The sequence below is a fragment of the Nelumbo lutea genome, chromosome 1, assembly GCF_056320005.1.
Source record: "Nelumbo lutea isolate HS-2025 chromosome 1, American lotus-T2T, whole genome shotgun sequence".
Classification (NCBI taxonomy): domain Eukaryota; kingdom Viridiplantae; phylum Streptophyta; class Magnoliopsida; order Proteales; family Nelumbonaceae; genus Nelumbo; species Nelumbo lutea.
The window spans coordinates 187896048-187922662 of record NC_142684.1 but is presented as its reverse complement, the minus strand read 5'-3'; the positions used below and the strand labels follow the sequence as shown (position 1 = coordinate 187922662).

General features: G+C 34.1%; 1 protein-coding gene across 7 annotated transcripts; it reads right to left on the bottom strand.

Annotated features, from left to right (window-relative positions):
- Positions 1–354: 354 nt before the first annotated feature.
- Positions 355–15458, bottom strand: LOC148879909 (SKP1-like protein 21). 7 transcript variants are annotated; one of them, XM_088961643.1, is made up of 10 exons: positions 15157–15458; positions 13644–13926; positions 12445–12669; positions 12009–12200; positions 11687–11797; positions 11505–11583; positions 2646–2749; positions 2400–2551; positions 1201–1334; positions 355–777 (listed from the first exon to the last, which is right to left on the bottom strand). In XM_088961643.1, the coding sequence occupies exons 2-10, from the start codon at positions 13677–13679 to the stop codon at positions 761–763; spliced, it is 1050 nt and encodes a 349-aa protein (XP_088817769.1). In that variant the 5' UTR covers positions 13680–13926; positions 15157–15458; the 3' UTR covers positions 355–760. The 7 variants fall into 7 exon arrangements, 6 of the variants coding, with proteins under 6 accessions (XP_088817769.1, XP_088817766.1, XP_088817767.1 ...); XM_088961640.1 differs by having other exon boundaries at positions 1139–1334; positions 15157–15455; XM_088961641.1 differs by having other exon boundaries at positions 1139–1334; positions 13644–13929; positions 15157–15321.
- Between the last annotated feature and the right edge of the window lie 11157 nt (positions 15459–26615).

The window sequence follows — 26615 nt, the reverse complement described above, 5'->3', positions numbered from 1 at the left end:
TTGTATATATGAGCAATTATATACATCAAAGTTAATATAAAATTAAAATTTTAAATTTTTTAATTCCCAACCTGGCCAGGGCTTGACCCACAAACCAGTCTGGCCCACGACACGACACAGCACAGCATAAGCCCACACGAACTTGGCCGTCAGGCCGACCCCCTATTTATCCCAGGAGAAGGCGACATGGCCCGAGACAGCCCGCGGGCTGGCACGGCCCGTTTTACACCTCTACATCTGCGTCATGCTTGCGATTATATAATATCTCGTTCATTTGTGCCCATCGAGCTAATTATTAAATTGTGGCACTGATCAAACAGAAAACGTAAGCCAGCATAGCTTTTTGCCAAGAAATTTGTCAATTCAATAACCTCTCTGTTAATTCTTCATTTTATGCCACCAGGCCCACCAATAAACAAAAATTGGTATTTACTCCAAAAAATGACAGATTGTTACACAGCTGAGGAAGCATTCCGATTTCACAAGCAAAATTACATGGGCAACGCCAATGTAATGGCTTAAGTTTCCCGATTGACACAACATAAGATCAAAGACTTGGCAGAATTAAGATTTGAACACGAGAACTTCCTCTCTTTTCCTCATGTTATTCCTTCCTGAGCACACATGACGCTCTGTGAATTGAATTCCAATCCATCGAAAGAATAGAAGACATTATCTTACATTTGGATTCATGCCAACAGCCTTGCCTCCCCCTTGGTAGCCATCAACAGCGATACCTTGTAAGTAGGCCATTGCAAGTTCATCTCCGCTCCAACCCTGCTCATATGAAATGATTTATTTTGTAAGTTCATTATGTACTTGAGATTACCACTTAACTATGTCACTTAACATTGTACAACTTGTAGAGAGAATTAAAAACTATTAGAACAGAGATATAATTCTGTTAACAAGAATGATAGAACACTGCAACCACTTCACGTGGATGAATAGAACATGCAACCACTGAAAAAGTTAAATTTATTAAGAAATTTAACAGAATATACCAAGGCAAAGTTGACCATGGACATGAACCAAGAGCTGATGCCAAATCATAGAAAAGAAATATCCATACAATAAAATTTTTATGAGAAAGGAAAGAAACAAAGATATTAATCAAACAATAAGCAGTATTAAGTACCTCGAGTACATTCATGATTCTTTTTTGGAGGGTGGGGGGGCTGGAGGGTTGGGAAGGCGTACCAGTGTATCTCCTTAAAGAACCATTCCCATTCATAGAAATGGGAGCATGCCTTCTTTCTTGCCCCGATGATAAAATCTCCTGCATCCTCTCAGGCCAGTCTGAATTTAATCTCCTGGCAAAATCTTCTACCTCCCTGTATTCATCAAGGATATCTTACAACATTGAAGACCTTTATGTAGTAACAAGTCTACATTCCTTTGATGAAACATATCCAGTAGTTAAACATACTATTGAGTGGAGACAACTTTCCATACAACCTGATAACCTTTTTGTTGGTGCTACTTCAAAACAGCATATAGTGCTTTAGTTTTTTTTTTTTTTTGATGAATTATAATGCTTTAGCTTTTTTTTATGAATTAAAATGCTTTAGCTTTTTTTATGAATTAAAATGCTTTAGCTTTTTACCAAGTTGAAATAGGGGAACATGATGGATGTTATCCTTCTGGTAAAATAATATTATATATACATATAATTTATCGTAACAAAACAATAAAAACAAATGCTGAGCAAAACCAGATTTCACAACCTTTGGCTGACATATGTACAAGTCAAGGTTGTTTATAAACACAGATCATTTAGGCTTCTTTCCTAGACAACCTCTATTATGTCACCCATGTTGAGTTGAGAGATTATGCAGCCAAATCAGTCAATCAGCTAAGGAAGCCTCTACATTGGCAATGTTTCACATTTCGAATCCATATTTGTTCTGTACAATGCTGTTCATTGGACTTTCACCAAAGCGATGCTAGCAGTAGAAGCTTCTATTCAATTTTTTAAAGCCTAGAGTAGAGGCTTAGTTAGGCCCATGCTGGGCTGGAACTTGCCCAATCAATATGGGGTAGAGAGGGGAAGAACATGTTCAATCATTCTGAGCCACACCACCATTCCTGTCACATGCAAGATTCTTGGTCACCTAGCTATCTAGATGGTTCATTCAGCAAGTTATGACAGTTATCAATAAGTTTGGCTGCAAGGACATGTGATCTCCTTGAATATGTGTCACCACATTCTTGTAAAGTATAGAAGGCTTTTTGCAGGCAAGGCTTCCCATGGATTAGCATCTCCTTTCCACTAGTTCCTCCCCAGGTGGACAAACAGGAGAACAGGGATTGTCACCTCTCATCCTTGTGGATGATTGTGCATCACTTCAGCCAAACATGCAAGACTATCCAAAATATTCAAATATAATCAATCTCACCTATCAAGTTCTTCTTTCATTGCAGGATCAAGCTCATCATCAATGTCACCATCATCAAATTCAACTTTAGCAGCAAGGCCATCAACTGCAACCTCTTGTATTTTTGATGTTTTACTGGGGCTCGGCTCAACAGAAGATAGATCAGCTGGATCCTAAAAGATGTGAAGTTGATCAACATGTTAATAGTTTTAATGAGATATGTGCAATCAAAAGAATATCCTGACAAATATCAGAAGAATTACTAACCTTCTTATGGTTTTTGCTTACATTGTCTGATGAGGCATCCTTCGCTTGATCTTTTCTTCTCCGATTCTTCTTTTTGTGTTTAGAAGTCTTAGGCACCTTTGAATCTGTTTGAAGAAGAATTTAGTGCATATATATAAGGCCAAGTTTTAGATAAGACAATTTTGAAATTCCGGGTCTGAAATTGATAAATGGAAGGATATATTCCATGATAACCGTTCTGCAGTAACCAAGATGCACATGAATACTGTATTACATGAGTATGAACAAGTACTTTGCACCAACATGCCACTGCATGAGAGAGAGAGAGGACCAATTGGTAGAGGTAGTAAAATTTTCTTCCACACTCCTCTTATGACCCTTTTTAAAGAAGAGAAGGAAAAGCAGAATTTGAACAATAACAGTCAAGCTGAAAGTATAACCCACACGTTTCTCTTTAAAATAGTTGAAACAGTTAATCTGATTCTTGCAATATTTCAAACCAGTTCGCTGAAACTCAACTCAAAATTCCTGGTATGAACTGGCTGAGGGTCAATTGCTTCTCATTTAATGTTGGGAAAAAAAATTCCATGCTAAGCTCATAATGAAGAGCTTCTTCACTTTTTTGATCAGTAAAAGCTCAGTGTAAAGATTTTTGAACCTAACAACTTACAATTATTGGGCTAGAGCATTGTTGTGGTTCCCTGAATCAATTTAAAAACCTAACAAAAAACCTTCCAGTTCAATAGAGGTTATGCAACATATTATCCATGACACAAATCGCTAAACCATTGCATTTGAACTAGGACGGAACCATGATTATGCAGATTTTCTGCATTTTCTCTTTTTTAAGGAGCTTCATGTCAAGAGCCTTTTGTATCACATTTGTCACTAAACTAAAGTCAGATTTGGGCAATTTAATCCATGGCAGAGGTCTTGGCTTCAGTTACAGGAAAATGCTGGTTTGCCAAATAGTTAGGCATGTCCTCTCTAACCATTGAAGGCGATTCTGCTAGTACAATAGAATTGTTAAGGGAGAAGGAAGGAAGACCTTGGAGGCTAGCACACTTTCTGGCTGAAGCTAAATATATCTTGGACAGAATGAATGCGAAGCTGTTTTGGATTCCTAGGGAGGTAAACACTGTTGCTGATACCCTAGCAAAATCAGGGGCTTTTAGAGAAAACTTGTTTACTGGCAGTACTTTGCCTTTGTATTCTGTCTCAGCCTTTCCAGGCTGTTGTATATCTCATGTACCCTTTTTAGTTATTAATTAACAGTTACTTTCACTAAAGAAAAACTAGGAATCTGTAAGGCAAGTCAATGCAAGGAATAAACAAATACACATAGGGATTAAGAGCCCTAAATTTTTTTAACAAATGGTGTATGAATTGTATTACTACATTGGCAAAAACAGGGAGCCACCCAATGTTGAAATCTCACATGGTTAATGAGCCCTAATTTTAGCTCTACCTCTACATACACTCACATTGATCCAAATAAGTTCGCATTACATATATAGAGGAAGTGTATGGTTATTATCCCCCACTAGATGTTTACGGGCAGTTGCCTAGGTGATTATGTTACCCGGATGTGGGAAGGACACCAATGGCAAGGTATTAGATATGAAATTTACACTAAAAAAAATGAAGTATCCAACTCGATATGACACTCTTGTACAGGTATCCAGGTATCATAGCTAGGCAATGCTTCAACTATATTGGATGGCAATGACTAAGTCAAACATTTGGCAAAACTTTCAAACTTCTTGGATGAACCATGATTTTTTTTTTCATTTTATTTTAACAATGTGTTTCTTTTTTTACAGTATATTAGAAGCTTTGAGTTCTTTTTGCTTACAACAAATGCAACCTTCACCATGTGTATGTTTGGTTCTGTAGGAGTTTCCTGAGAGGCGTTTTTTTTATGAACATTTATCTGAAAAACGCTACTTTAAACGTTTTTTGCTTTTTCTATTTGGTCGGACGTTTTATGGCCATTTCAAGTAACACCCCATAAAGTTGCTTTCTACCTCAGATAAAGCACAGCATCAGCATTTCATTTCAGGAAATGCCCAGGCATTGGGGGAAACATGAATTTGGCGTTTCCCCAAATGCCCCATGCACATAAATTAAAGTGTTTCAGTTTTCTAGTGTTTATTTGATAAAAGGTGAAACCAAAGAGTGGTTTCATATGCAATAAACACCAATGCCTATGCCGTGCTGATGTGGTGGCATTTTTTCAATAAACACCTACAAAACCAAACATATACCATATAGTTGGGGAAAAGGCTAATGATGATGATGCAATACAAATCAACAACCTAATTGACTTAATTGATCTTCCACTACTTGGGGCTCAATTCAAACAAATAAGAGTCCCTGGCATTGGTCAAGTTGGAAAGGTTTCTAATCTCTCCAAGGCGGAAGAATGCTCTTAACATCATAAAGAAAGTGCCTCTCCCTAGACAAATTTCAGATCATAAACCTATTCAGCTGGTTTGTGGGAAGCAAGGATTTAAAAAGTCTCCCTTTAAGAAGGAGAATGTGTAGTTTGAAGAGGAAGAGATGGCCCCCCTTCTGAATTCAAAATGGTCTAATCTCCAAATAGAAGGTATGAACTCCTCCATTTTTGCAAAAAAGATTACATTAGTTAAGATACCTTGAAAACTTGTAGGTTGGATGTCCGAGAGAGTTCAGAATCAGAAAGAAAGAGGTGTCTAGAAACTATTAAGTTAATCAGTCGATCAATCCCCCTCAACATGGGCATAGAATGTTAGAGCCCCACGCCCTTTTCTAAAACCATGTGAGTAGGTTAGGAAAATGCTTTCAAAAACAAACCCTACTTAACAGCAGAGAGAGAGCATCCATCACAACTAGATCAATCTTATGAGGTTGGGTTATCGGTCTTAGCTTTCCCGGTTTATTCGGTTTTGGAATAAAGGACCGATGCATCACCGAAAAACGGTATGCCCCCTTAAGTAATGAATTGGACTTAGCTGAGGAATCTGGTCCACTATCAGATGAAGAAAGGAAAAGAAGACTGGCAGAAAAATAGTAACAAGACAACCTAGCTTTAAAGGATGAACTGAAATGAAGGCAAAGAGCCAAGGTCAAATGGCTCAAAGTGGGGGACAAAAATTCAAGTTTTTCCACAAGATGGCAAGTGCAAGAAATAGGTTTAATCAGCTTGAGAGAATGGAATTTGAGGGTCAGGTGGAAGAGAATGGGGCTGCAATGAAAAGTATTGCCACCAACTATTTCTCAGACTTGTTTAAGGAGATTTATGCTAGAAGACCTCTCCCAGTTGATCTTAATTTTAGGAGGATTTCAGAGTCCCAGCCAAGGAAGCTGGAAGCCCCCTTCACAGAGGCTGAAATATGGCAAGTGGTTAAGAATCTGGAAGTTGATAATGCCCTGTTTGGCATCCATTCAGAGAATCGTTTCTGGTGATTCTTCTGATTCTCTAGATGAGAAACATGTTTTGGTTCAACCAATTTTTAGAATCATCTCAAATCTGGATGATTCCCTTACAAAATCGAGTGACTCTGTGAAGTGAATTTTTTTCACTTCTTAGGATGAGAGCGGCTCATCCCGTTATTTCTCGCTACGTCCTTTAAGTAAAACGAACACATATGATCAAACCACACAAGAGAAAGGGTAGACTAGTAATTTCTCACAAAAACATAATCAAACTCGAGAAAACCCCAGCGCCGCTTCATTCTTTCATCGTCCTTCGTTGTTTCTCTACTTGACATATCTCCTGTTCAATGGCACAAAGAATCTTCTCAGTTGGTGATCAATCTCTCAGATACCACGATTGTCCTTCATTTTCAATATCAGAAAAGCCTTTTTTCCCCTACAAAGTCTACAGACCATTCATCCAAAACAGAGAGTGCTATCTTCATCTTCTTTTGCAGCAGTATATACCCACACCCCAACTCACCTTGACAGTAAATAGGTAAGTTCATACGGTCTCTTCCCCCATGGTTATGATATGCAAGCTTCTCTGTTTTTTGCCCCCTCTAACAAACTCTGGACTTTCAACAGGTTTGAAATCCATTTTCGAACCTGAAAATCTTGAGACTATTTGAGTTATGGAATTTCTGGTCTTGTGTTGAAAAATGATATAGCTTTCCTGATATAGTAGCTATTCTTAGTTTGAAAAACAAAAGCATACATGGTAAGTGAGTTCCCCAAATTTGGTTTAATGTATAAGTTAGTTCCCTTTCAGTTCTGATGAGAAACATAGTTGTCAAGGCGATGCCTAAGCGATAAGGCACCCTTTGAGGCTCGCCTCGCCTAATCACCAAGCAGTTTCCTACTTCCTACTATAAAATACTTTTTTATTCATTCTTTTTTGATATTATAATTATAAAATAGACATTATTAAACTAAAATAATCATTTCGTGTGTTCATATACTAATTTCTTTTTATTATTTTCTTATTTTTTAGGGTTTAATCAACACAAACATTGCTAAATACTGTATTGAACCCTCAAAGACTTAAAAACCTGAACTAAGGAAGAACTTAAAATTTTATCTAATCAGCACATTTTCCTCTTCCATACTACCAATACTTTTTATTTTCTTACTTTCCTATAACAAAAATAAGGGTTCAGCCCCTCTATTTTTTTAATTTTTTTTGATAACTCCCTATACTTTTTGAATTTTATTTTCCTTCTTCCTTTCATTCTCACGAATATGTTGATTTTCATGAAGGCTGTACTTTAATATGAAATCTATACTTTTTTTATGAAAATCATGAATAATTACTAAAGAAATATGGTTATGGTACCTAGGGAACTACCCTAGGATTTATGCTTTCAACATAAAAAATCCATCACCTAGGCAACTAGGCGACAAGGCACCCCCAGTCGCCTAGCCTTGCCTTGGCGCCTTGAAAACTATGATGAGAAAGCATATGGAATTTCTTGTCTTATGGAAATTTTCTTTTTATCCATGGGACCAAGAAATGGACCGCTTTTGGGTAGATGTTTAGGGGAGAATTCTTAGATCCAAAGTTTTTCTTTTTGTATGATCTGCACAATGAATAAGATTTTAATTGATCGTTTAATAATCAAAAGCATACCTAATAATAGTTTGATACTTAGGAAAAACCGTAGAAGGAAAAGGAGGCAGATTGTTTGGATCATGTTTTGAAATTTTCTTGCATTAATGATGGGGAATGCCTAGTTGAGACACTCCATCATGCTATCTGCTACTGTCTCTTTAAGAAATTAATACTTGAGCCTGAGAAGGCTCAAAATCTGCATCTGCATTAAAAATCTGCTATATTCTCTATGTGATTTAACAAGTTCTTCAATATTTCACTGTGCACAATTGTGTATTATATAGTGGAAGGTGAAGTGATTCCAAGAAATTGGTGTATTCATCTGCTGTATTCTTCATGTTCTTTGAACTCTTAACTCCTAGTCTAAGTTAATATAGTTTGAGTTACATTGTGTAGTTCTGAAATTTGATTGCATTTTATCTTATTTTTAGATTAAATACTGCCTTCAATAAATACCTATATTATTCATCAAACTTGAATGTTAAATGTGATTATATAGATATCTGTCCATGTAAGCCCACAGAGATACCTATATTATTCATCAAATTTGATTGTGTAGTTCTGAAATGTGATTTTGTAGAATCGATTCGAAGAAATTGGTTGCTGGCAAATGTGATTTTATTTCTAAGAAACAAAAATCTGATGATTGTGCCAAACACATCTAGCGATTCTCTGGATGAAAATTCTCAGAATCCATTCTTTTCTGAAAGGATTCTGAGAATGAGAATTCCCAGAATTGATGCCAAACAGGACCTAAATCCTCAGGGTTGGATAGTCTCACTAGCCTTTGCTATAAGAAGTGCTAGCAGGTGGTGAAAGTGGATATGATGGAAGTGTTTCAAGATTTCCATCAAAATGCTGCTCTGGAAAGAAACCTGAACTGCACTTTCATTTCCTTAATTCCTAAAGTGGAAGGTGCAACAAACATCAAAGATTTTAGACCCATCAGTTTGCTGAACAGCTTTTATAAAATCTTAGCAAAGGTTCTAGCAGAGAGGATAAAAAAGTCCTTAGTACTGTGATTGCAAAAAATCAAGTTGCTTTTGTGTCAGGCAGACAGATGTTAAATGGTGTTCTGGAGGCAAGCTAGCTAAGAGACTCAACAAAAAGGGAGGGTAATCCAGGGCTGCTTTGTAAATTGGATTTGGAGAATGCTTATGACCATGTCAGCTGGAAATGTCTATTGAAAAGATGAATTTTGGGCAGAAATGGAGGAACTATCAAAGTGTGTTTCTTCTTCAAAATTTTGAAGTTTTAGTAAATGAAGAGTCGGCTGACTTCTTTAAGCACTCCAAAGGCCTAAAAAGCAAGAGGATCCCCTCTCTCCCCTCCTCTTCATTTGTGTAATGGAGATTGTCTCTGTTTGTCAACCGAGTGGGAGAAAAGGGGCTGTGGAATGGGCTTGAATCAGTTCCAGGAGGAGAAAAAGTTCGGTTGCTTCAGTTTGCTGATGACATACTATGTTTTATTGATGCTGATGTAGACCAATTGGGAATCTTGCTTGGGGTGCTGAGCTGGTTTGAAGTTATCTGGTCTGAAAGTAAAGTGGGCAAAAAGTAGAGTAATTCCAGTTGGGAAGGTAGATAGTCTCGAAGCTTTAGCAGAAGTTCTTGCTTGTCAGAGTGGCTTTCTGCCGACCATGTACCTAGGCATCCCTTTAGGGGCTAAATGCACCTCCTCTACAGTGTGGGACCCGGTGGTGGATAGGTTAGAAAGGAAATCGGCAACTTGGAAAGCCAAATACCTACCTTTGGTGGATAGGTTAGAAATGAACTCCTTTGCCAAGGGTTATCTGGTGGGAACAGTGTGAATTTTCCTGCTGATAAAATATGGAGCCAAATTTGGGCTGTTGCCTTGGATAAAAACCTAACTAAACAGAATCTGGTCAGAAGAGGTATTCTGATTCAGAGCCTATCATGCGAGGTATGTGGTCATTCTCAAGAGGATAACAATTATGGGACCATTTCCTCTCTGCTGAGGGTTTATCCTGGGTCATGCCAAGATATTGAACCTGTTATGGAGTTGGAATCTGCAAGGCCTCTCCAAGCTGGCTAAAGGTGTGTGGTTGGCTATTCCTGCAGCAGTGATCAGTACCATCTGGATGGAAAGAAACAGAAGAATTTTTCAAAACAAAGGAAAGGATGTAGACTGTCTTATCTCTTGTACTGTGGGTAAACTAGTGTCTTGGACTGCAGCTGTGAATGGTCTCCAGCCTAGGGTCCTTGGAGCTCAGCTGAGGTCTAAAAGTGTGTTTGAGTTGTAATTTAGTCTGGGATCTTGATCTCAGTCAATTTGCTCCTTTTCTTTTCTGGGGCCCCTTGTACTTCTCTGGTTCAGTTAATAAAATTACCTTACCTTTTTTTCAAAAAAAAAAAAAAAGAAGCAACTTAGAGAGCACATTTTCTGGGTTTATCTTCCATTAATTGATGAGCCAAACAAAACATGTATTTTTCATACTTGGAAATCTAAAGTTGAAGAAATGAATTTGATTATATCATCTACACCTACATTGTGCAAGTGGTAAAGTCAAAGATAGTACCAACATAACAACTGATATAATGGGATAGATTAGAAAGGGGTGGAGAATGCTCCTCACTTTTTTAGATATTTCACTATAGATTTCTCCAAATTCAGAAACAAGTTTGCAATTTACAATTTGGTTTAATTAGATCCACTTTGCAATTCATGATAGGATTACAATTTCCAGATCATTTGATTAGTTGAGATTACCACAACCACTCATTTTATCACAGAACCCTGTTAGTGTTCTAGGCAAGGTTCTTGTTGGATGCATCTCACCTGAACTTGGGTGTGCCTTGCCAAGGCTTTATAAGACATTGTATTTGAATTACATGTGTAAATTCAAAATTACATGGAAGGCAAATAATCTAAACCTACTAGAACATTATAAGACAAAATTATAACTATCCTTTTAGATTTTAAACATTATCTATATTTCTTACAGGAGCTATAAAATTGTTTAATTTATGGAATTCTAGACTGAACCTGGATTATAATTGGATTACTTGATATATCGAAATATTTATAGAATTATTATTTTCACACACACATGTAACTGAATATAGGAAAAAACAATTTGCCATGCCAACCATGTCAACACACCCAATTCCAAGTGACGATCCAGCATTAGTTTTTTTTTATCAATACAATCCAGCATTAGTTCATTGACTGGGTTTTCCTGCCATGATCTAGGATTTCACTTATTTTCTGCAATTACTGTCAGGGTAGAAAAAATACCATATAATCAATGCATAAACTACCATAGCCTCATATAAATTATGAAAATATTTTGAAATATATTACCCATAGTCCAAGCGCCCTTAGAAATATAAGTACTATATACTATAGAAATATTACATGTTCATCCTAAACCCAGCACCTCACATTCTAACTCATTCCTGTTTACAATTTACACCTTCCCTCGCTAAACAATCAGCCAAACTTTGTAGACCATTCAATCCCCAGGCATGTCGTGAGATTAAGAGTCAATGAGGTTCAAAGAGTGCCTGTCCAGTGTCCACTAGAAATGAGGTTCAAAGCTAGGCATTTTTTTACATCATTTGGTTTTTAACTCAAGAGATGTGGTCCAACAAAGACGAAGTAGAATCATCAACATTTTCATTAGGTTTTTCGAACTATAAGGTTTCTTAACATAGTTGTAAGTTGTGGGGAAGCTAAGATAAATTGCAATGATACCAAGTCCAATAAGAAGAAAAAGGAATGGAGAGAGGAAAAGTAGGAAAGAAAGGGATCTGCATACAAGGTAAAATGAAAACATTGCTCAGTAATACCTCCATCTCCTCCATTAATAAATGATAGAAGGTCATCAACTGAGCGTTCATCAACACGTTCCTCTTCAACCTCGACATTCTGAAAAAGGATGGAACGCATACTTGCTGTTAGTTGGAATCTAATAATGCATTCAATTATATGCGCATGAAGACGAACAGAAAAGCAAAGATGTAGTAATCACCTTTAACTTCTCCCTCTCTTTTAGTTCTTTCCTTTTTCTTGCATAAAGCCGATTCAATAGCCGGATCCTTGGATCATCAGCAGTGTTTCTCAAAGGCTCTAATTTCTCCTCCTGGAACCATAATATCCACATGAGAAATATAAGGAAAAAATGCAAATGTGCAAAAACTTATATATAGAGAAAAGCCAAATACTCCAAAATTTTTGTGGGATGAGGTGAAGGGCAGCAACATTTGTGGACTAGACAAAAGCACACAATATTTGCAATATACATTAAAAAACTGAGGGAGGGAAAAGAGAAACTTCTTTCAATAAGCAAAAACCTCAGTAAGATCATCAGGTAAATGGAACGTCTCTCGTATCTCCTCAGGAGTTTTTCCTTCAATCATTCGTGCGAGTGCACGACTCGTAAGATCAACCAAAGGCTTCAACTGGAGGCTGTCAGCAGCAGATGTCAATTCACATAACCGCTTTGTATCTATCCGAATGAACTTCTCATCAAAAGATTTCCGTTCCTAGGCAACAAAAATCACATTGGCTCAACCACTCTTTGCTTATCCAGTTAAGATATTTCTGTAAACCATAATAGATTTTTTTAACAAAACTTTAAATAGGAATTGCAGTCTTTCCCATGATTTTAAATATCTGGTTTTTATCTACTCCCTGATTTCACCAGAAATAAAATGCATTTAGGGAAGAAGTAAAAAGCACTCAAGAAAGAGCAGCTGACATTCATAAATAGCCAGAAACATATTATACCTTATTAGAGCGACCCGGTACTTGATGAAACCGGCAATAATCAAGTATTAAGCTCAAAATTGATGGATTGACTCTTTGTGGAAGTGAAATGGCATAGTTCTTAGAAGATCCCATGCCTGTCTGAATGATTTCTCGACAAATCATGGGACAAAACATAGCAACCTCTTCTTCTACTTGTTGTATTGAGCCATCGGCAGTTTGGAGCCAGATGTAAGACTTCATGACCTTAAAAAATCATAACATTAAAAACATAGTCTCAGCAGAAATAAGAAACAAAAGCAAGTGCCAAATTTCTGTGGCAGACAAGATAACACAAAATCAGCAAGTACCCAAGTCAAACCAACGAGTATATCATACAAATTCAGAATCATGATTGATAGGCTGAGAGACACAGACATGACCAAGGGCTTTTATAAACACACGTGAACAAGACGGTCTCAAGACCTAGGCCAGTGCCCATGCCCACATCCCATAACCATACCCAAATAATATTACCAGTGTTTAGAAAAACGGACCAGACCGACCAGTTGAACCATGACCCGGGCCCTGACCAGTTGGGTCATACCCCAACAACCGGACTTGCTCAAAACCCACTGAAAATTGGCTTAACCGGAAAACCAGTGAACCGGTCCCAGTTTTTTGAAACCACCCAGGTCCATAAATAAGTGAAATTTTACAATGTTGTTAACAAGATTTGAACTCAAAACCTCTAATTTTCACAGATTACTTAATTACCACTAATCCACCTCTTTACTAATGCTAATTAATGACTATTTATTATACATATTACATTATTATGCACGTATTTTAAAGAAAATGCAAGTTAAAAGGCTTGAACCCTAGTCATTTGTTTTAAAAAACTAAGACACTTGCCATCCATCCATCATATTTAAGTACATTAAAATTTGTAATATATATTATATATAGTATTTATATGACCCGTAGTATATATATGTATATGCCACATCATCACGGTTTGACCCCAGTCGAACCTCTGACCTGTGAACCTCTCCCTTCTCCAGTTCTATGCCCAGTCTGATTCTCTAAACATTGAACATTACACTTCCAAACAAATTAATGCATATCCTGCAACTAAATCCATCCTATAGTTTGAAATGTTGAATTTTCTCCCTCTAAAGGCAACATGGCACTGAAAATAAGAAATATTAACATTTTTAAAAACTCCACATATAACATACCTCAGGTTTGATTATCGCCATTTCACTTTCTGACATTTGATGATAACCTCCAAGTCTGAGAAAATAATAACTAAAGAGCTCCAGAACAGGTACAATCTAGCACCTGAAACCTACAGACCTGAATGTATCAAAGCAAATGTAATCTTCTCACTCTTCAAAAAGTCGTGATTATTTAGCGGATATAGACACTGCTGCAATGCTAACCGAAATGGCACATTTCCCAGAATTATATAAGTGAATATCAGCATTTCTTCTCTGGAGAGCTTCTTCAAATCGTGTCAGTCTACTTGCAGATGAAGCCAAAAAGAACATGGTCCCAAAGTAACAAGAAAATTGCAATCAGGTCAGGCAACATATAAAGTCTTGTGCTCATCAACTTGTATTAAGCAACAGGTAAATAAATAAAGAATGAAGAATGGTTTCTGTTCCTAAATGTTTTGTGTTGTCCACCAAAATAAACATTTCTAAAGAATACAAATCAAAACCTCTTTTAAGAAATTAAAGCAAGGTGGATGACATAGAAAAACTAGGAAAAGAAGTTAAAACAAAGCCTTAGAAAGCATCCAGTACCACCAACAGTGTGCAAAGAAAACTTGAAAATCACAAAGTTCTTATTCAAACAGAAAACACAACATAACAAGAGATTAAAAGGTAAGACAATTTCTCAACCTACTCAAAATTCTCTTCTGAACTCAGTCTTACTTAAAACCAGCTCTGAACCAACATCACAAGAAACATTTCTCCAGATAGAATGTAAAAACAAAATAATCACTTGTCAAGATAAAGATATTATTCCGTATAACCAATGCACAACAGAATTTCAAATGCATGCAAACAATATCCGAGCAATAAAACAAACCAGAATGCTGTTCAAACAAGTTATACGGAATATCTGCTGGAATTCATCATAATCTCTGCTCTTCCACTAAAACTAGCCATAATTTCACAAACAAGGCACCGCAAATAGCCAAATACAGGTAGCACGAACAAAAAAAAAAAAAAAAGAAAAACGTTTCTCAATATAAGACAATAATCACGTAAATAAAGGAAAAATAACACTTTTATATATGTAACAAAGACAAAAATTGCAATCAAATACTCCCAAGCATGCCAAACACTTGCCAACCACAAATTAACCCTAGACAAATCAAAAAAAAAAAAATAGACACAAGGCAATAACTAATCTTCGAGTGGCTAAATAATACATCGAAAATAATTACATATAAGGATTAAAAAAGTCCCTAAACAGGAAAAGCGTCTCTAAAATAACGAGAAGACCGAAACCCTAATCCCTTTCCAACAACAAATTGAGTCGCACGTATACTGAATCTCGAGGGAGAAATATACATATAAAGAAAAGTTCAGTCCATTACCGCCCGATCCAAAATTAAGAACCGGTTCTAAATCAGTCCAGAATTAACAAATATTAAACAAGGTTTCAGCTTGCATTTCTGTCCGTAAAACGATCTAAGAAAGAGAGAAAAAAAAAAACAAACAAAGAGGTGGGAGAAACCTTGTGAAACAAAATGAAGCCTCGAGTAGCCGATGGAGGAAAGGGAAATGCGGGTGGCAGATGAAATAGAAGGCGATAGGAGACTGGAGGGAGCTTTGAATTCACAGGAATTTGGCGGTTGAGAGAGGAACAAAAAAAAAACGGATAACAATAGACAGTAAGGCAGATAAAAGGTGATGGGGGACAAGCATCGTTTTTAGGGTTTCAGAGAAGTCTCGAAGTCTCGACCACTTTGGATTTGGGGTGGGGGATGGGGCTGCAGCGTCACTATCCTGCACACGTGAACATCCGGGAAACGTACCTACACGCGTGAATGCCGGCTAGGGTTTAAGGTTTCATCGCTCCCGTCAGCCCATGGGCCGCTGTTGGGTCTACCACGCTTTAACTAAGTAGCCTTTCATAAATTCAGACTCAATTAAAGTGCTGTTTGGCAATTATTGGCAAGTCTTTTTAGAAAGATCTTCCAATAACTCACATGGCCAAAAATATATTGAGTTATTAGTCTTGTTTTTAAAGACAGGCCATTTGATAAGCGATTTGGTATATCGAGCTTTTCTCAAAATTTGACATTTTTTTATATTTTTGGGTCTTTTTGCACAGGTATCTTCTCATCTTCCTAGCTTTTGATTATGAAACAAAAAAATATCGATTTTTAGTCTTTCAAGCTTGTCAAAGCCTATAAGACCACATGGAAAGACTTATCAAATGCCGCCTAAATCTAAACGATAAGTCTTGGTCCCAAGGGTGCAACTTGGGTGGAGATTAGGTTGTGAATTTGTTAAATTTTAAATGGATGGTTGGGAATTTGTTTAATTATCAATGCATCTGAAGTAGGGGTAAGCATTATTTAGTTAAAACCGAACCAAAAATTTTGGTTTCGGCCTTCAATTTGGTTATTTCAATTTTTAGTTAATTCGGTTTGGTTTTTTTGGTTTTTAACTATTTCGATTTCAGTTTCGGTTTTTACGATTAGAAATTCGATTAACCAAAAAAATGAATTTTGCTATATAGCATGTAAAATATATAATATAATATAATATATAACATATTATATTTTATATATTTGGTTTTTAAATTTTTGATTTATTCAGTTCGGCTTTTAATTGAATAAACCAAATGCTCACCCCTTATTCTGAACCTTAACCCGAGACCGATGTAATTGAAATTCTTCGAATAGTGTTTGGTTTGAGGGAAAATAGTGGGGAAATTAACTCGAATAAGAATTATTAATTATAATAATAATAAAGATTTAATAATATTAAATATATTATTAATTAATTAATAAGTTTATTTTGTATTTTTAATTACTTTTATTTTATTTAATAATTTAGCTACATTAATGATAAAATAATTATTTTGTTTATTCATTAATTACTTAGTTTATTAAGTATTAGATTTTTTGTTAATTATTTATTAGTTAATAATATTTTTTATTGTTTATTATTAATTATTAGTTAGATATTAATTATTAATTATTTATAGTTAATTAGTTATTATCATTAGATAATGTTTTAATTTCTATTAATTTATACTTTATTAATATTTTTATTTTGTCAATACCTATAACTTAATGACTAATGTTAATGATTTAATATTAACAGTTAGGGCAAATTTATTAAACTACCCTTATGGTTTAGCTAATTGACTAAGTTTACCTGCCCTTTTAAAACCCTAGCAACTTGAGGATGCAGACCAAATTCTTGTTCACAAACCAAATTCTTTGGTATGCTTGCTTAATCTTATGCCTTCTTTGTCTGAGCCTAGGTTGATATGGCATTGGGAAGGTGAGCTTAGATATATAAAGTTCCACGAGAGAAATAACTAAGGGGTATTGGGGTGAGTGAGAATGGATTCAATGTTTTCAAGCCATCGTTGGCCCAACCAATCGAACCGTTCAAACCCTTTTTTGGCCTCAAATTACATTTTTAATATTTTTATAAATAAAAAATTTAAAAACATAAATTAAATATAAAATATACATATAACATATTTATACATTATTTATTGCTAAAATATACATTCATACACACACACACACATACATACATACATACATACATATATGTGCTAACATGGCAAGGTCTAAACCATTCGATCTGGCTGGTCAAACCAATGACCCGTGACCCAAAGGTAAAAACCTTTCAGCTTTTGGGTTGGTTTTTAAAACATTGGAATAGATGATCGTACAAGTTTGAGAATGCAATTGCAATGCTGAGAAAGGTGGACTGATTGATCCCACAACATTGAAATCACTGTGATGTTGACCAATGTGAGAATGGTGGCAATGACTTGTGCCCTTAGTAATGATCTCTTCAATTATGGCAAGTTTGTTGAAGCATGCTTGGCTTATGGGGAGGTTTTCAAGTTTGATCCCTTAAGGGCATGAATAAAGCTTGATAAGACGTAGATTCGTCATTCATTGCCCCAGGTTATTATCCTAATCGTTAAGATGCCATTAGATTCTTCGATATAGCATTCTCTCATAAGATGCATATACTAAAGCTTTTTAAAATAGGAAAACACTAAAACCATTGAATTTTTATAGTGAATAAACAAAATAAGAAGAACAAAGGATTTTTGTTCAAGGAAAACCATCAATTACAAAAATCTATAGGTATTTTTTTTATTTATCTATAGAGGCTTCAGAGTTACAAGTAAGAAGGAGAAGATCGAAGAGGAAAGTGATTAAACACATACTTGGTAAGAGAGATATGCATTCTCATATCTCTGCTAGTGTTGTTAGAACATAGTCTATTTAGTGGCAGTGATTCCGTTTAGATTTAGGGTCCATTCAGATTTAGAGGTGTAAAATGGGTCATATTGTGCTAGCCCGCGGGCCGTCCTGTGCCGTGTCGCCCTCCCCAGGGATAATTTAGGGGGTCGGTCCGACACAGCCACCGCCCAAGCCCGTGTAGGCCTATGCCATTCTGCAAGCCTAGGTCGTGCCAGGTTGGACCACAAGTCGATCCTTGGGCGTGGACCGAACCAGGCCAATTTTTTTTTTGTTTTTTTGACATTATTTATTTATTTTATTTCTTTTCTAAGTAAAACTAAAATATTTAACTTTCATTTGGGAACTATTTGAAAAATATGAAGTCTAACAAAGAAATAAAAAAAATGCTTAATCAAATAAGAAGTCAAAGAGACAAAGACTCAAAGTGAATAACAAATTGGAAGAAAATAGGAATTTTATTTAATTTAAATTTGAATGATACAGAGCATACAATGGTTGGATGAATGAAATATGAAAATTCGAAATGAAATAAATTAATAAAATATAAAAAATATAATATAGTTACAAACTGAAAATAAAATTACGTTATTAAAAAATATCAAATAATTTAAACAAAATTTACAATAATTTGAAAAAATGCTATACAACTATTGAATATACAAAAAATATTGACTTCATCATTTTCTCTTATTGTTCTTGACTTTAATCATCATTAACATCCAACCAATCTTTAAAGCATATGCACATCTTTAAACGTTCATCATTCATAGGACTTCTCTTGTCGTCCAACACCCTAGTATTTGCACTAAAACAAGAATTCAATGGAACTGTAGACACCAAAGGGGCTAGTAGATCACATGCCACGATGGTGAGAATAGACAATTTTTTGCATGTTTACTCCACCAGGCTAAAACATCAAAATTTTTTGTTCCCTCCAACATGAAACAAGAATCACCTAAAGTAGAAAAAATTGCATGTAAAAAAAAACTTAAGTTCGGTCAATGAACTTGTTGTTGAGGCAGTGGATTTATGCCTCTTACTTATTAAATAAAAAAAAAATTATCTTCCACTACTTCTGGACTCAAGTTCAAAAGTGGAAGATATATTTGTACAAGTTGTAGAATTGTTATTATTCTCTGTTATTTTAGATTCATATAAACTATACATTTCAAATAATAAACTATTAGTTTCTTCTTTTTTATTTATAATCTCAATATTCATATTTTCACATATGTTTCAAATAAAATATTTAAACCATATCTCCTAATCCAAGGATCTAATATTGTAGTTAAGCAATAAAGAGGAGAAATGTTCTCTCAATATTTTTTAAATTTATTTTTCATTATTTCAACAATACTTTTAAATTGTGAATTCTTTCTATATTTTGCAAAACAATCACTAATCATCATTATTTGACAAGCTAAATTACAACTAGTTAGATAATAAATACCCAATAATTCATTAGTTACATCATAAAAATGTTTTAAAAGTCTCCTATACAAATTGCCATTTCCCAGTCTTCCTTAAGTATAAAATAGGCATTTTTTTTTATTATAAAAATCAATAAGAGTTTGTTTGTGAGAAATACGACTTTCTAACATAGCATAGGTAGAATTCCATCTATGTTTAACATCCAATATAAAATGTTTATATTTTAACCATAATTTTAACATAAATATTTAAATTCTTGTTTTTCTCTCTCTAGAACTTTTAATATGTATAATACAATTTTTAATTTTAGAAATATGAGTAGAAATAATATTTAAAGCATCCTAAATACATAAATTTAAGATGTGACATGCACATCTGATATGAAATAATTTACCCTTTAAACATGATTTTAATTAAGATTTTAAAATATTTATTATTGAATCATTATTATCAAAACATAAAAAATAATTTATTACCAATTCCATAAGCATGTAAAGTATTAAAAATACTTGCAGCAATAGTTGGGCCAGTGTGTGGCCATTCAAGCCTAGGAAAACTTAAAATTATTTTATTTAAAAGCCAATTTTCACCAATAAAATGGACGGTAACACAAATATAACCTATGTTAAATTTAGGAGTCCAAATATTAGAAGTAATTGCAACTTTATAATCAATATTTGATAACATATAAATTAAATTTTGTTTATATGAATAAAAAACTTTTAAAGCATCTGATCTAATAGTAACCCTAGAAACTTTTTAAAATTGTGGATTTATAGAATTACATAACCAATTTTTAAGTTTAGTATCTTCAACTAACAAAAATGGTTATCCAACATGTACAATGCATTTTGCCAATTCTTGCTTCATTTTTTTCTTGAGAGTATTTAAAAGTACCAACCCCCCCACTCAATTTGTGTTTATGTTGTTTCTCTGCCTTCTTCTTCTTCTTCTTTTTTATGGGTGAGCGAATGTTTGCCCAAATGGTTAATACCACCCTTGCAACAATTTGAGAGGGGTATTTTGTTCATTGTAAAGTTATTTATCACTTTATTCAAAATGCCCTCCTAAACTAGCTATTTTATAGTTGTTGGGGGGTATTTGTGTCATTCTTTCTCCCCAAAACCAAAATACATAAATACCCCTCTATATAGTTGTTTATAGTTGTTGGGGGTATTTCTAAAAAAAAAACCAAAAAAGTTGACTATTGAGGGGGGGGGGGGTCCCTAACAGCTAGTTCATTGGATGGGCCGAATGCGACCCACTATGGGCCCATGGGTTGTGTCGTGCTGGGCTGTGTTGCGTACCATGTTGTGTCAGCCCGTGGACTTGGAACCCTAGGCCCAGCACAACCTAGACCATCGTGTTGGGCCTGGCACGAATTAACACCTCTATTTAGATTCAAGGATGTGGTTCCATTGTCTGCTCAATGAACGTAACCAGTGGCAGTTGCAACGACAATTTCGTCAATTGATGTTGTTGAACCACAGAGGTTTCAATCAACTTATGCTTATGTTTCATTTTGAAATTTTAAATGAGAATAATGGGTATAATAGTCTTTTTCATCTTTCCATTAACGAGCACTAATGGCAAGGAGGATTTAGTCAACTCTCAGAAAACTTAAGGGTATTTTAAGACAATATATAAATAATAAGGGTAGAGTTAGTTAATTAGTTATACCATAAGGGTAGTTTAAGAAAGTTGCCATAATTATTATTAAATTATTTCTCATTACTTTAATATTTATCTTAATTTATTTTTAATTAAATTAATAATAATAAAATAATTATTATTTAATTATTCACTAATCAGTTAATTAATTAATTTATTAACTACTTTGTTTTTAATTATTAATTAATTAATACTATTTTCATGATTTAGTATTTGATTATTAACTATTGATTTTATATTGATTATATTAATAATTATTTAATTAATTATTAGCATTGATTAATATTTTTTTATTAGTTTATACATTATTTTATTAATACTTGTGACTTAATTAAAAGTTATAATACTTTATTATGAAATATTAACTAGTTATTAAACCATTTTTCATTTATTAATAATTTATTAATTAAGTATTTTCATTTATTTATTAATTATTTTAATTAAATTATTCTATTAATGGTATTAAATAATAAGAAAGTTTTGTTAATGAGTTATGTAATATTAACTCCAAAAATACTATATGGACGATCTTTATTTTTCATTAAAGAAGTTTCCCCCTTCATCTGCAATTGTTTTCCACCAAAATAATGGGATTCCGCATCCCAAGAATTGTATAACCCCACCTTTTTTCCCATCCCCCTCAAAGTCTGGTAATCCGATTTGTTGTATTGTTATCATTAGGCCATTAATGTAAATTAATAGCAAAATTGGGCAGAAAAGTACGAATATGCATATTTTTGATTTACACTGCAGGGCTATAAACATTCAAATGGACTGATACCCACACTCTATGCCCCCACGCCCACCCATGAATTGGCATCAATTCCAATCTGCCACCTACCTCGACTGTACATTGAACCTATAAATTCTGACACTGGGGGTATTGGTCGTTCTCCCTAAAATTGGGTGCATGAGCATCATTTCATTATAATGGTCATAGCATTTGCACTAGTCATGACAACTTGCTATTAGATTTGTTCATGGGCCAAGTAGCCCCACGATCTAACCTATCCCAACCCATCCTAAGTTGGACTTGGGCATGAATTTCGGCCCCATGAGCTTAGGCTCGAGCCAAAAACACCAAACTCAACATTTGTTTGAGTCGGGCTTAAACTTTCTCAAAGAAAGTCCAGATCAAACATGAGCCCAACTTGATAATATATTATATAACAAAAAATATATTTCATATAATGAAAACTATATATAAAATGTTATATATATATCACTATTTTTGGGGTTTGATATATTTTAATATAAATAAATTAGTTTTTTATCGAGAAAAAAAAGAAAAAAATATTTTTTCCCAATATCCTAGCTAATCTTTGAGCTTTATATGAGTGTCAGGCTCGAGCTCAAGACCTAGGTCCGACGGTTGAGCCAGGCTTGGGCTTTGGATTGAATTTTTTATGCTAATATAGAGACAAAGCCTACTCCAACCTATGAACAGGTCTACTTGCTATACATGTTGCACATATTATTGGATCAAGTATAGCTACTAGGAAAAAAAGGGTAAGACATAGAAGGTGCATGCAAAATCCACTTAATTATGGTTCTTGCCACGAAGAGCTTGCAATTATGTGGGTTTTGATCCCACAAATTTGTATTTTAGAGGAATGTGGAGTAACCATCTTAGCTATTGGGTTATTTGACCATCAACCCATGAATTTTAAATTGAAAAAAAAAATCTTCTTGGCAATGTTGTATGATTTGGACTAAACATTAAACCATAATGCTCATTACATCATGGTTATACCGATTAATTGGGCAGTTAACACATCCAAACTATGAAAATGTCATATCATATAAACAGGATCCGAAAAGGGCATTTGGTCACCGGTCAATTATCTAGCCCATTTGAGTCTTGTAGTGAGAGTGGAACTTTTATTTGATTAAATACCCCTATTTTTGAATTTGGTTCTTCTCTAATTGTGTAGGCAAAAAATGTAATTTGAACTACTACTTTTCACCTTATTTAATTCTCACTCATTAAATCTTATATTTAAAATATTAACTCCCATCATCTTTTGTTGAATCCATTTCTTGACTAAAATACCCTTATCTTCTAATTTGGCTCCTCTTTAATTATGAGTGTAGAAAATGTAATTTGAACTATTTTTACCTAATTCAGTTCCTTCATATTAAGTCTTATGTTTAAGATATTAATTATCATTCTCTCCCCTTAAATCCTATATTTATACTATTTTTTAATTATTAACAAATCATACCTTTTTTTTGCTTCAAATAAATTTTGTTAGATAGATTTATACCCAATACTAATAGCAATATAAAACCCATGTTTAAAACCAACCTAAAAATGATACCATTCTTCCATCCCAGTGGTGGATAAGTATCCAATCATCAAAGCAAAATAGGTCAACCCATGATGTCATAGTTAAATAATACAACTTTTAGAATGAAAATAAATGCAAAAAATTGCAAAAATAATAAAAAATGAGCAACCTCTAATATTTTATATAACCGTATTAAAGAAAAATACGTATGATAAATAATAATTTTTTCAATTGATGTTGGAAATAAAACACAAAACTTAAAACTAGCCCAAAAATAAAATTGTTTTTCTATTTGGTGGCAAGTCAATAGTTCAACCTTTTGGGTCAAATGCATTGACCCTTGATTTTGAAATTAAATATAAAAAATATAACAATATAAAAGTGAAAAAAACAAAAATTCACTAATATTTTATATTAATCATATCAAATAAAAATAAGTGTAATAAACAAGAACTATTTTTACTAATGGTGGAAATAAAATGCAAAATATAAAGTCAACCCAAAAATTAAATTAATTTCCTATTTTGTAGAGGTTTAATAATTTAATCTTTTGGGTTAAATGTTTCAGCCCTTGATATCATAATTAACTAATAAAAATATAAAAACACAAAAAAATATGAAAAAGTGTAGCAATTTTATAGAAAACATTTGGGCACATATCTAATATTGTTATTCATCATATCAAACAAAAATTTTAAAAAATGTAAAAAATTTTAGGCACATCTTTAATATTTTATTAATAATATTAAAGAAAAATGTGACAAAAAAGAATTGATTTATTGACAATGGTCATGAGACATAAACTTACTAATCCAAAAGTGAAGTTGTTTCTCATGTTTGGTGGTAGGTCAATAGTTCAACCTTTCAGGTCAAATATGTTAAGCATTAATGTTACAACTAAGTAATAAAATAAAATAAAAAAAAAGATAAAAACACAAAAAGTCATAAAATGGATAATTTTTGCAGAAAAAGCATGGTTTAGGACAAGACAATGAAGCTCAACCCTACGAGGCTAGGAAGAACATAGATGACATTGTTTGTAAACATAACGAGTTCTCAAATTGCACCTACCTCACGAGGTCAATCCAGCCAGGCCTTATGAGATTGTCTCACCCGAGTTACGTGAGGCTGCCTCCCCAAAATCTTGCATGGTCACCTCACTGAATATCCATGAGTTCATCTTTGATAAAGCCCCACAAACTTTCCTTGGTCATAGCTCAAATTCACCTTTTTCATACGTTTTGAAGTTAGCTCCTAGCCTCTAACCACCTCCAACGAAGATCATGCGAAGCAACTACTACATCACAACAATTGAATCGCACGTTGACCTCTTTTAAAATATGGTTTCACCTTTGAGCTTCCAAGTGCCTATTATGTACAAGTATAACCACTTTCATATTTTTTCCATTTTAGTGAATTGTTTGAGCACCAACTTTGTAACTTCTTTTCTCTCATTATAAGTAAGAGAAGTCAAACTTGTAGCATTCATCTTAAGTTGAAAGAAGAGTTACACTTGTTATTCCCCCTTAGTTCATCCTTCCCCTCTTGTTGACTTGTTCAAAGTGACAGAGGCTAAATCCTTGGCACCCCTACATAACAAGTAGTGTAACCACAAGAATAGAGTTGTAATTACCTTAGTCTCGACTGGGGTAATGCATCATTGCCATCAGTTTTTCATATAAAGGTTTACTCTATTTTGGAGCAACCGGCTGCACCAATTTAGACATATCTCTAATATTATATATTCATCATATTAAACAAAAACAAGTGTGATAAATAATAATTATTTTTATGCAAAAAATATAAGAAAAATTGTTAAATGGATTACCAGTCAATGTAAAAGAAAGGACGGTCTAATTTGTTGAAACCAACACATTTACTTCAATCATTTAGATTTTGTTGATGTGGAAATTGTTTTTTTTTTTTTTTTGTATTGTAAACCAAATATATTGTCAAACACCCCAGTAAATTATTAAAGCTATTCAATCTTTGAATTTAGTCATGATTTTTATAGATGTCAAATAGGCTAATTTAGGTTTAGGTTTACTTTGCTAGGGACATTGGTTGTCTTGTTCAGTGCATCCATATTCAATTTGAAAAAATTAGGGCATCAATAGTTTATTTGGATTAGTACTCTTTTTTTTAGTTTAATAATTTGATAATAAAAATATCACATCAATTATTAACATAAAAAATAATTAACAAAACCATATTCTCGAAATTTAACATGAGTGGCCCTAAAAATCAGTACATATCATATAGTTCACAGTAAATATCACATTATGTATTGTAAAATTAAAATCAAGAACATGAATTGTGAAACTTTAGGTTTTATTTACCCACAAACAAAGGTAAAATTAGTTGTACATTGTGCAACCTAGGCCAAGTTAGTCCCAACCCAACCCAAAGAAAAGTTGAATTGAGTTGAATGTCAATTAATGGTTGAAAAACATTAACTTAGCAATGCTATACCCAACATGTCTATTTATATTTGCATACAAGGCTATTATATTAACACGCATGCAAGCTGCTACATTCGTTGTGCATGTATTACATGTTATATATATACTACTACTACTACTACCCTTCTACCCCCTCTCCCATGAAATCCTACACGATTGTAATAGAAACTGAATATCAATTTTGTGTCTCCTACAAACTCTTCCCTATCTCCCATGAACTATTCCCTTTCTCCCACAAACTCTTACTCGAATTGTAATAGAAACCGAAAACCACCACTATATCTCCTACAAACTCTTCCATGTAATCGATTTTCTATTGTAAAACCAACAATTTTATCTCCTATCACGTTCAGTTTGGAAGTTTTCAGTGCAACAAAGGATTGCTTCCTCAGCTCAATATCATGGCATTCAGATTGGGGAAGGTATAACTGGAGGTGATCGACATCTATCCCAAGTTTTTGTTTTTCCACTTATGTTCTCCCAAGTTTTCATTTTTTGCTCATGTTCAAAGAAGGATGTCCATAAGCCTTTTCTGATATTAGTAGATGAGAGAGATTATGCAGATAGCTGCCTAGGATCAATAAGAAGACAAACCATCTATGTTTCTCTTTCTTGCATTCTCTCTTAGATCATCTATCGATCTGTGAACAGGGTAGGGGATACTAATGGCGCTACATCATTCTCTATAACTTCAGCCCGATTGGATGTCTTCTTACCTTGCAATTCCATCTCGAGATTCATCGATTTCCACTCCAAGCACAGTGCTTCTAAGTTGTTCTTCACCAAAACCTCCAATTCTCGTTGTTTTAGAAGCTCTCTCTCCGTGAAGAATGTCGCAATGATCACAAATAACAATTGTAGGAGAAGGTT

Coding starts and splice junctions, on each gene's coding strand:
- LOC148879909 (XM_088961640.1), bottom strand. CDS start 13,679: ATGTCAGAAAGTGAAATGGCGATAATCAAACCTGAG. Junction 12,201..12,444: donor TACCGGGTCGCTCTAATAAG/GTATAATATGTT, acceptor TTTGTTGCCTAG/GAACGGAAATCTTTTGATGA. Junction 778..1,138: donor GAATCATGAATGTACTCGAG/GTACTTAATACT, acceptor TCATATGAGCAG/GGTTGGAGCGGAGATGAACT.